Raw genomic sequence first — 12,423 nt, forward strand, 5'->3', positions numbered from 1 at the left:
AAGTCCTGTGATAAAGGAAGGTTTGGCTCTACCTAACATCGTGCTCCCAAAGTGACCACCATACCCTATTCTACACAATACCCATTGACATCCTCTGTGTTAAATAAATACATGTGCTCTGACTGAATATGCACACGCTGAGTCTGGCATGTTTGACACGGGGCCAACAAGTCTGGAAAGCAGCACAGGGAGAGAGAGTAGCAGATGAAGTCAGAGAGATAACAGGAAGCCAGAACATGATGAACCTAGTAAGTCACAGTGAGGACTTCGGCCTTTACTCTGAATGTGATGGATACCATTAGTGGGCTCTGTTCAGGGGAGTTACTTAAACTGAGTTATGGGGGGTTTTTTGGGTTTTTTTTTTTTTTGCGGTACGCGGGCCTCTCACTGTTGTGGCCTCTCCCGTTGCGGAGCACAGGCTCAGCGGCCATGGCTCACAGGCCCAGCCGCTCCGCGGCACATGGGATCTTCCCGGACCGGGGCACGAACCTGCGTCCCCTGCATCAGCAGGCGGACTCCCAACCACTGTGCCACCAGGGAAGCCCCTGAGTTATGTTTTAACAAATACTTTGGCTGCTTTCTTGAGAAGAGACTGACAAAGGGAAAAGGAGGAAACAGGAAGAGTAGTGAAGTGGCCATTGTAGGAATCATACAACAAGAGATGACGGTGGCTTGAAACAACTTAGTGGCCACGGGGTCGTGAGAAATGGTCAAATTTATGAAATTTCGCAAACCTAAGAAAAGCCGAAAGAATTGCCCAGGGAACACCCATGTGTCACTCAATATGTACAACTGTTAAAATTTTGCTGTATTTGCCTTATCATGTATCTAGTCATCTAGCCATCCATTCAAACCGTCCATCAAAGAGACAGGTATTTTGAAGGAGAAGCTGATGATAGTGACTCCAAGGTTTATGTGTTTGTTTGTTTTTAATTGAGATATAATTCACATGTCATAAGACTGAGTCCAGGGTTTTTGGCATAAAACACAATAAGGATGTAATTACCAGTAACTGAGGTGGGAGAAGTATACTAAGGCACAGGAGGGAGGTGGAGATCAGGAGTTTGACTTTGTATGTTAGTCTGAGATACCTATTAGACACTGAAGTGGAGATGCTGAGCAGGCAGCTGTGATGAAGTCTAGAGTAATGAGAGAGTCCAGGCCAGAGATACAGATGTGTGAGTCATCAGTAACAGTAACTCATCAAGACGGTAAGTCTCAAGCAGAGAGGCTAGATCAATAAAGCACCTAAACCATTAGATATAGAATGAGTGCTGTCATTTTAAAAGGATAGAGAGGGAGGAAAATGACTGATATGGGACCTAGCCAAACCAGGGCAGAAACATATCCATTCAATGTCCCAGACAGACCTCACACTCTGTTATGGTATGTACCCAAGCCAAAATATATAGAAATCTATTACTTTATCTACCTCTGCTTCAACTGCAAAAAAAGTAACAGTATGAGAGAAAGGGACTTTATCTTAGTCATATTTGTAGCCACATACCATTACATCCCACGTGGAACCTAGTAAATACATGTTGAATGAATAAAATCATTAAAAATAAATCTACGTATGTGAAAAGTCACATGCAACATCACAAAGTTATTTTAATGCTTTCATTTTCAGAGTATAATTATTAGCACTTTATTGCCTAATTCTAATATATACTCATTATTTAATATAGTATATAATGTATAAATCTCCTAGGCCAAAAAAATTCCATGTAAAATAAGTATTCTTTGAGAACATATGCTTCCATCCATGACAGATGAAAAAAATATAATTATCAATATTAGTAAGCATTAATAAAATGTGCCCATATTTGGGTATACTTAAAAGTAAAACAGTTGCCTGGTTGCACTTCTTTAACAACAAAATCAGTAAACATGAGGAAGGTGTCGCAGTAATTCTTAACACACACCTTATTCCACGTCGAATTTACAGTTCTCAAGCTTTCTGAAATTTTTTCTCTTTCATGTAAACTTAGACTTTTATCTGAAAGCATTTCTAATTCAGTTCTATTCAGCCATTTGAGTTTTTCAGCTTGATCATCCATCTCCTGGATTAAGTCCTAAAGGAGTCAGAAGCGGGGTATGGTTAAAAGGTTGTCATACCAGGAAAAGATCAAGAACTGTATTAGGAATCTCTTTGGGAAATACAGCAAGTTCCCTACATATGAACCTTCAAGTTGTGAACTTTCAAAGATGCGAACATGCGTGCCAGCCCCTGTATGCCAGCTGTTGTACTGTACTACTGTACTTTTCAAGGTACTGTACTATAAAGATTAAAAATGTTTTCTTTATTTTTTGTGTTTGTTTTTTATGTACATATTATCTGTGTGAAAAGTATTATAAACCTATTTCAGTACAATATTATATAGCCAATTGTGTTAGTTGGGTACCTAGGCTAACTTTGTTGGACTTACAAACAAATTGGACTTACAAATGAGCTCTCGGAACAGAACTCCTTCGTATGTCAGCAACTTATTGTACTCCTATAAATGTGGACCTTTAATTTCTTAAATGCAAATAAACTTCTAAGAAGCCTAAACTTATCTTAACAAACTGTAACTAATTTGGGAATGACCTCCCACCTTCAGTGTGCATTGTGTGTACATGAACTACTACCCCTGACCCCCTGTCTCTTAACAGGGTCATATTATATCATATTTACATCGACAACTTAACATTCTGTTCTTTGCTAATAAAATTATATCTATTCTAATGAAAGGCAAAAAAAACCCCAGAAACAACAGGAGCATTTTATGCATGCATCTCTATCTTATCTCTACCTACCCTAATATACTGTCCCATCCCCTGTGACTGTCCCCAAATTGTTTACAAAAGGCATATTCCAAGAAAACTATTGAAATTTTTAGATAAGACAGGAGCAAGTTTGTTAGATATTTGTCACATTTTGAAAAGAAAACTTAATAATTGTTTGCCATGTATTTTTCATCAGTATTAAAAGTTTCTTTCCCACAATACCTCAGTCATACTCCTTTAGAAAAAAATCTCTTATCAGATTAGTGGGTATCCTTTTAGGTATACTTTGTTGCACACAGATGTGTGTATCCACACTCACACACAATTTCTTTTTGTTTAGTAAAAATGTGAGCACATTATGCTTATTGTTCTACTACAAGTACTTTAATTCTTAGCACAAAAATATAAAATTTGTGGATATAAAAATGTATGGATATTTGGGTATATTAACATATCTATATATTTTTATGTATTTCTATATGTTGTATACCTATACAACTATAAACAATTCTTGTTGGTTGCAGATCAACAAAGAAAATTTGATTAATACAACCGTGATGCTAAGTCCATAGTAAGCTGCAGTGAGTTACTCTCAACTCACTTTGAGTCTTCTTGTAGGACTCAGTTTTATAGAGAGTAATCAGTAATTATCTTCTAAGTCCCAAAGCAAAAACCTATACTTCCCAGCATTATTATATTCTAAAATGATGACGTCTGTTTAAAATATTCCAAAAAACCTTTGGTCCATTACTGAGACCACATGACTTATTACTTTTATGTGTGTGAAGCCTTACCACTGCAAGAATAAAATGACAGCTGCTCTTTAAAATTAAAATTAAAAAAAAAAAAGATATTCCTCTTTAAAGTTCACCACATTTACCACAAAGGACAAAGTTTCTTCCCCTTTTCTTCTTCAGTCATGCAGTATCTTATTTGCAGTGAAAATATTCATGCATCAAAAAGCACTTTCAAATATAGAGACAAATAAACCACTTACTGTTAATTCTTGCAGGTTTTCTTCCAGCTCAGTGGTTGATCTTTTTTGCACAGCATTCTCGGCCTTTGTTAACCAACAGATAATCTCATCTAGTCTTTTTCTATAATCCATCACCTGCTTACTTTCTCCTTTTAACCTAAAAGATTATATTATTGAAAAATACTGAGAAAAAATATCCAGTTACCTAGAACATTATATATTTGCATTAGATATTCTGACTAAATATGTCATACACACAAAATAATTATTTTAATATGTATTATTTTAATATGTATTCGTAAATGAGTGTTAATAGTAATACATATGTTCCGCAATACCAAAGATTATTTGCAAACATAAGAATAAGATTTCCTCCTTCATTAAATTAAAAAACATTAAAACTAAATAATGTTGTCTTCTCTCATAGTGAAAACCTATATAGAAATTTAATACAAAGGACTTATTTTAAGCTAGATACCACTGTACAACATAATGGAGGTTTTAAAAAGAAAACATGAAAAATGTCTTTATCTAAAATAATTAAAGAAAAATACATAATTCTTTATGAGTACTCCATGGATATAGAAAAGTATCATTATATGACATATTATTCACGTTAGGTTGCAACTATTACTCTACTTTATTCATAGGAAAGAAAGAACAAGAACAAGGCAAGATACTGAGAATGGGAAATTTTTACAAATTTTCTTTTCTTTTACAAGAAAGACAAGAAAAAACAGAAATTTGATTAGCTCATTAAAATAAGTATTATATTTGAATAAAGCACCAAGTTCTAAAAAAAAATCTAGAAAAAACAAAGTCAAAGTTTTAAAGGCTATAAGGAAACAAATAGTCATATGAATATTAAAAAAACTGCCTCAATTACATCTTTTTAATGTTATAAGAATAACATTTATAATTATATAAACCATCTGTCAAAAGATGAGAATGTGACTACAACTCATATGACAAACAAGATTATGTATTTTTAAGAAAGATTTTGAAAGCTATTTAGAGCTTGGTGGTGGTATCATTTTTATAGCTGCTGCTATTAGCTGCTGGTTTAAAAATAGAAAGCAATTTTTTAAATGAATTACATTATGTCATCCCTAATAAGAATTTACATTTTTTATGGCTATGACTTTTTCTTTTTAATCACAAATAAACTATTTTAATGTTTAAAAAACTGATAAGGGAAAGGGGGGAGGAATAAATTAGGAGTTTGGGATTAACATATACACAATACTATATACAAAATAGATAACCAACAAGGACCTATTGTATAGCACAGGGAACTATGCTCAATATTTTGTAATAACCTATAAGGGAAAAGAATCTATCGATAAAAAAGAATATATATATATATAAACTGAGTCACTTTGTGGCACACCTGAGGCTCACACAATACAACATTATAAATAAACTATTCTTCAATTAAAAAAAAATTAATGACAATCACTACAAAATCACAAGTTTTCATTTTTAAGTATCCATCAGGAGAGAACACTGCTTCAAGATTTAAAAAAATAAATAAATAAAGCAATAGTACAAATTGTTTAGACTACCAGTACCAAAACAGGTAATTTACCCTCTGTATGGAAGAGTCTTTAAATAACAACTTTGGAAACAACTCAAATACTACTATAGACCTTGTGTTTCAAAAAAAAAAGTTGTAATTTAAATTTCCAATGTTTCATAATCATGACTAATTTAGTATTTTGAAAATATATCTATGAAGAAAACTAACATTACCAAGTAATTTCAATAAGACATATTTGAGTCACACAAAATTTTCATCTGCAAACTAGCTAAATATAATCTACATTTTAAATGTTATCACTAAGTAAAAACAAGTTATAAATTCATGTTCAAACAGTAGGTAACAATTGCTCATTAAGGAATAACACCATAAGTTGCTGAACTGTGTAAATATTTAATGACTGGCACTCAAAACAAAAATAAATTGAGCTGTGTGTTGTGCCTCAATGACTGATAACAGTACACATAATAAGCCCATAAAATTGCAAGGTGGCCCCAAGTTGAGATAAATTACAACCTGAAGTAAAGTTAAACATGAATTTATGAAAACAAATATTGTTTTCGTTAAAATACAAGATGCTGGAGAAGAGATTCATTATTCTTTTCTCTTCCAAAAATTGAGCAAAACATGTATTAGCTTCACCTTGTTAGTCCCAGGAGCAATAATTACCACATTCCACAGAGAGCCATTTGAAACTGATTAAGGGAATTCCTGCAGTTATTGTTAATACTATGCCAGCAGGTACATCTTTTTCCTTAAGACCTGAGAGAGAGATCATTTTCAAGCTAGAAGGACTCTCCCTGCTGACTCACTACCATGGCACATAAATCGTATGGGACCTCAGCTTCCAATCCTGCCCCTGGTCCCCTGAAGCCTCCTCACCATCCAACCTTCACAGATTTCATACCTGGCCAGACTATTTAATGCCTCCCACCTTGTCTGTTCTGTGCCTTTTCCCTACAAGACCATCCGTAAGGGGAATTTATGGAAATTTGCTGTAAATGCTTCAAAACCAGCTTCAGGATCCCTCCCCTGCGATGCCTCAGTTCCACAATCCATCACCCCTGTGTCTGTGACAACACTCTATCTTCTTAATAATGTGTCATTTAATCACATCAGATCATTTTTTCCTTTAAACATTTTCTTCATCTTAGTCTCTCTGAGTTCCTTAGTCGTTCGTGTTTACTACAAATAGTCAGAGAATAATACTTTTTACAAACACCGTCTCCTTTAGTCTTCACAACACTCCTCTAAGAAGATATCCTAGTTTTCATTCACAGGGGAGGAAACTTGGTCAGCGAACTCTGAGGTCTTCCCAAGTTTTACAGGCGAAGTATTTAAGAGCATAAGTTAGCACTGTCACTAATTTTCTGTGAGACCCTAGACAAGTTACTTAACCTCTCCTCTCTGAGCCTCAGTTTCCAAAGCTGTACAATGGGTCTAAACAGTCCCCTCAGAGAGTAGTTGTGACGATTAAATGAGGCCAAACCCTGTCTCTTCCACATGGCAACCTCTCAACCAAGACACACAAACTATGATTTGACTCCTACCAAAACACACAAAATAACAGATGATGTTATTTTATAAAAAGCAGCCATAAGCCAAATATTCAAAGTTCAATATTTTATGTCATACTATATACTTGATAAAGTATTAGATTAGCCTTTAACATAACAATAGCTTATCACTAAAATAATACGTCATCTACAGAGTTAAAATTAGCAGGAAAAAAATTACCTGGGACTTTTTAACCCGAAACTATCATTAACCCGCTCCCCCCAAAAAAGGCCATTAATGAGATGAAATGTATTAAGTAGGAATCATCCATTAAAAATTGATTGTCTCAAAACATAACTTCAAATAACTGTACAGTAATATATAAAATAATATGTGTAATGTTGAGTATTATATTCACTGGTAATCAAACGTGTTTGTAATCAGAAGACACCCTAATAAAATCTGGGGCATTGTAACATAATCTGACATAAAAATGCACAATAATACATTATATTTATTATGTCACATAAATGAGGAACTGTACTATGTACTCAGCACTGACATATAAGGATATAGGACACCCTTAGACACCAAGAACTACCGAGTGAGAGGGATTACTCATGAAGACCCAGAGGCCTAGTCAGGAAACGAGTGAGGGAGAGGCCTGACCCTGAATCCAGATCTTCAGATTGGGAGTCCAGAGTGTTCCTCCACCTACTTCAAGTTTCTGCCACATAGTCGCCATGTCATAATAAACAGGAAAAAGAGAAATAAAGATTTTTTTGACATGCATGATATCTGAGTAGAAAAGTAAGACTACAGACAGCCTAAAGACACAGAAAGAGACAATGTCCTAAAAATACAGAACATGGACATTGGAGGTCTTAAATGTCAATAAAACTCCTATTGTATTAACATCAGACAATAAAAGAACCTGGAACTCATTGGGTCGTATCGCAAAAGGCTCTGCCCAAATACCTTCACCCCGTGCCCTCGAATTATCACGGCTAAATCACCTTGGCCGCCGATCCTTCACTTCTGCAGCGATCGCACCCCAGCGTTGGTTTAAACCTGCCAGCTTGTCCTTCAAGAAGCTTCCATCTGTCGGGGAGAGTTTCTGTACAATCCCATCCCCAGTTCTGTTCAGTGCTGCAAAACTGGGCTGGTGGCTGCCGATGCCCTCCTCGAGCTCCTGTGACAGAGAACAACTCAAGATTAACTCCACTTCTAAACTAAACTGTTCTGAGGTAATGAATCCACCCAGGAACCATTGGTGTGGTGTCAATTTAAGTGTTAGAGAAACAAAGCCCTGGAAGGATATTTTACATATATGAAAAAGGCATTTTTAACACTTCAATTACATTTCATTGAACACATTAAATGAAATCTATTTTGAAATCTAACCCACTCTCATGAATGTCATCAGGCAAAATAGAGTGGAAGAGGACAGCCTAACAACATAAATCACTGCTGTTTACATTGACGCATAAGCATCAATCATGTTTGATTGAAGTGAATTGCCTATCTTCTATACATGTGCTGGAAAGTGTCTCTTAAAAAAATTTTAAACCCTCTACCCCTATATACCATTACGTCCTACCATATATAAGTAACCCTCAATGTGCATTTTACTGAGACATTGCTTCACTGGTCTGTAAATTTTTAAGCAACGGATTAAGAAAGGATATTTTAAAGTCAATTTAAGCACTTCTCTGTAACTCTAAAAATAAGAAAAAATGCATTAACATATTTATGAGAAAAATAAAAGCATTTTCTAACTCCTCAGAAGCCTTCTACATAAAATATATTTTAAAAATTTAATAAAAGAGAAAATATTTTCAACAATGGTAAATTGAAATGTTGCTTGCTTTCAACCATTATTTTTAACGACCCATTATTATCAGCAGAACTGATTTAGCTTTGTGTTATATTTTCCCAAGACTGAATTAGACTTACATGAGCAGCTGTCCTGATATAGCTCAAGAATAATTTACTTTTATCACAATGATCAATGATACAAAGAAACATAAGATGCCTAAGTGTTTAAGTATAGAAAATAGAGGTGAGGTATGCAGATATCGTTCTGGCCTTGATGCAGTCTTGAGTACAAAATTTTACAAGTGTTATTCTAAACATAAAATTTTAAAAATAAAATTGTTTTTCACATATTCCACTAAAGAGTACTTTTTTATTTAAATTTCTTTAAAATCCTAATTAAAAATTGAAATAACCATTTTTCTTAAACCTTTAAAACTGGAAACTAGAACTGGAACAAAAATTACAGATTGTCTATATACTCCCGAAAAATTAATATAGTGAGCCCCTACTTTCGAAATCTGTCTTAAATGGCGTATACTAAATAAATATGCCACCTTTTTTAGCAGATCCTCATCCTCTGACAGAAAGCACTCACCTGCTGATGTATCCTGGCTTTCTCTAAGTCCAGGCCACCATCTGGAGCAAAAGTATCAGCCAGCAACTCTTCAGCTTCCGTTATCCACTGTGTGAGGTCATTGAGGTCACAATGGAACTGTCTCCATTCTTCCACAGCCCTATCGAAATAACTAGAGGACAACAAACAAAATAAAATAGGTTTCCCAACTTTCCAGGACCGTCTAGAAGCAATTTTCTAAAATGAAAATTCAAACCTCATTTAAACTGAAAGCCTCAAAATGAGTGAATTCACAGCTCACTGCTCTTTAAGACCAGTTTCCGTAGTGGATTACAGTTAATGATTCCTCTTAGAGAAACATGCATCATACCAAGAGCAAAGCAATCTGCATACACCACCCCGCCCCCCATATTCATGCACACATACACATACACTAGGCAGCATTTTAACTGAAAAGACAGCCTTCTCTGGCTTGGAAAATCAAGATAGATTAGCTGCAGGCACGTTAACCCACCCAACTTTAAACACTTAACATTTCAAACACCATGAAGTGTAAAATATGATTAATTACTCTATTCTCTTAGGAAAAAAATAGCGTGTTTTACTTCCAGAACACTTAGTTCCCAGCTAGAACAAAACCCAAAAGGCCAAAACACTTCAAAATTTCCTTGCAGTATACTGTTGGTGGGAATGTAAATTGATATAGCCACTATGGAGAACAGTATGGAGGGTCCTTAAAAAACTAAAAATAGAACTACCATATGACCCAGCAATCCCACTACTGGGCATATACCTGGAGAAAACCATAATTCAAAAAGAGTCATGTACCACTATGTTCACTGCAGCTCTATTTACAATAGCCAGGACATGGAAGCAACCTAAGTGTCCATTGACAGATGAATGGATAAAGAAGATGTGGCACATATATACAACGGAATATTATTCAGCCATAAAAAATTGAGTTATTTGTATTGAGGTGGATGGACCTAGAGTCTGTCACACACAGTGAAGTAAGTCAGAAAGAGAAAAATACCACATGCTAACACATATACATGGAATCTAAAAAAAAAAAAAAAAAAAAAAGTTCTGAAGAACCTAGGGGCAGGACAGAAATAAAGACACAGACGTAGAGAATGGACTTGAGGATACGGGGAGGGGGAAGGGTAAGCTGGGACGAAGTGAGAGAGTGGCACTGACATACATACACTACCAAATGTAAAATAGCTAGCTAGTGGGAAGCAGCCGCATAGCACAGGGAGATCAGCTTGGTGCTTTGTGACCACCTAGAGGGGTGGGATAGGGAGGGTGGGAGGGAGGGAGACGCAAGAGGGAAGGGATATGGGGATATATGTATATGTATAGCTGATTCACTTTGTTATAAAACAGAAACTAACACACCATTGTAAAGCAATTTTATTCCAATAAAGATGTTAAAAAAAAATTTCCTTGCAGTCTATTATCTCTCTGTTATGGACTGAATTGCATCCCCCCTAATTCATATGTTGAAGCCCTAACCCCCAACATGACTATATTGGAGACAGGGTGTTTAGGGAGGTAATTAAGGTTAAATGAGGTCAGGTGGGTCATTAATCCCATAGGACTGCTGTCCTAATAAGAGGGAGAGACACCAGAGATATCTCTATGTCTGCCTCTTTCTCCCTCTCTGTCTCTCTCTGTCTCTCTCTCTCTTTGCAAGAGCACAGAGGAAAGGCCATGTAAGGTAAGGATACAGTGAGAAGGTGGCCATCTGCAAGCCAGTAAGAGAAGCCTCACTGAAAACTAACTCTTCTGGTACCAGCCTCCAGAACTGACAGAAAATAAACGTCTGTTGTTTAAGCCACCTTGTCTGTGGTATCTTATTATGGTTGCCCTAGCAGACTAACATACTCTGTGCAGGGACTAATCCAGTGTGACCCATTGACCTGAACACAGCACAGGATGGGAGTGCCTGCAAAGCTCAGGTTAGGCAATGAAACAAAGACTATCAAGACTTCTATTCAAACATAACTCCTTTAGAAATGAGATAAAGCCAAACTCCAGTGCTTGTCATATTTGGAACATATAAGTGTAAAAAAGAAAAGCTCTGTTGGATTGGGATCCTAAAGAATTTCCCTCTGCCTCTTTGTTTAGAGCAGTGGTACCAGAGAAGTTTAGAAGAGATCTCTGAAATTTTAATGGTTCTACTAAAATGTTTATATAATAAAAAGGTAATATTATTATTTTAAAAAATAATAAAATGGTCCCTGACATCGCTAACTCCTAAATAATCTTTATGTTTCCTTCTTCCATGAAAATCACTGAATAAAAATTCCATTAATATTTGTTGAGTGCCCACAGGGAAGCAATGTTCTATTGGGCATAATGAAAATAAGAGCACTTCAAACAAAACACTAAGAGAATATATTAAGACAATCTTCATTAGTCGGCACTCAATAAATATTCATTAAATGAATGGTGCACGGATAGATAGGTATAGGTATACATAGGTAGGTGGATGGGTGAAGTCTTCTATGATGAAACTGAGTTTTAAACACTTTTTAAATGATGGAAAAAGAATGACTGATTAAATTAAGAAGGAAAACTATTCCTGGTAAAAGACAGAATTCTGAGTAAGAATCAGAAAGCTAGGAAGGTAAAGAAGTAAAGGAAATTTTAATCAAGTTTATGTGAAATGAGTGAAGAAAACTTGTTTTTGAGCAGTACGTATAAGGTATTAGAAATTAGGCCAACTGGAGAACACTGTTAAAAAGCTTCTAAGGTCAAGATAAGAAGGCTGAACTTTGTCCACACAGCAGTGAGAGGCACAAAGAAGATACAGAGGATAAATATCTGGGAAGACATTCTTAGGAGAGAAGATACACAAAGATCCAAGGATCTAAGATGAGAAGGAAGAAATAACTGGCTTATTTCTCCACTGTTCCACTGTTCGTCTAAGATGGTTCTAAAATTACTTATTAAGGAAAAATATGAAAGCTAATGCCATGAACCATTACAAAGGAGGCATAAGGGACTTCTCAAAGAAAGATACCTGTTTATTTTCATGGTATTTATCTTTTACCACAGGCCAACAATCCTTTAAAAATTTTATAAGCAAAACAGCACAGAGACCTGGCATAGACAAATGACTTGGTGGTCACCCAGGTGTCATTATGACCGATAACAGTTATGAAAGCACAGGATATTTGCCATTGCCTCGATGTTCTATGAAAAGAAAAGAATAGAAAGGAGTGCTCACTTGTTGCTTGTAAA

At 35.6% G+C, this 12,423-nt stretch overlaps 1 protein-coding gene across 8 annotated transcripts in view; it reads right to left on the minus strand.

The window, feature by feature from the left end:
- Nucleotides 1–12,423, minus strand: part of UTRN (utrophin) — a 1,623,662-nt gene that overhangs the window by 1,395,254 nt on the left and 215,985 nt on the right. For all 8 annotated transcript variants that reach the window (XR_007470554.1, XM_049695369.1, XM_049695368.1 and 5 more), the window contains 4 exons: nt 9,196–9,346; nt 7,799–7,974; nt 3,767–3,902; nt 1,926–2,075 (listed from right to left, as the gene is read on the minus strand). Coding sequence is in view for 7 of the 8 variants with exons in the window: in XM_049695369.1 (XP_049551326.1) it covers nt 1,926–2,075; nt 3,767–3,902; nt 7,799–7,974; nt 9,196–9,346 (613 nt within the window). In the remaining variant the exon portion in view is untranslated. The remainder of the gene's footprint in view (nt 1–1,925; nt 2,076–3,766; nt 3,903–7,798; nt 7,975–9,195; nt 9,347–12,423) is intronic.

Source organism: Orcinus orca, chromosome 12 (genome assembly GCF_937001465.1).
Source record: "Orcinus orca chromosome 12, mOrcOrc1.1, whole genome shotgun sequence".
NCBI lineage: Eukaryota > Metazoa > Chordata > Mammalia > Artiodactyla > Delphinidae > Orcinus > Orcinus orca.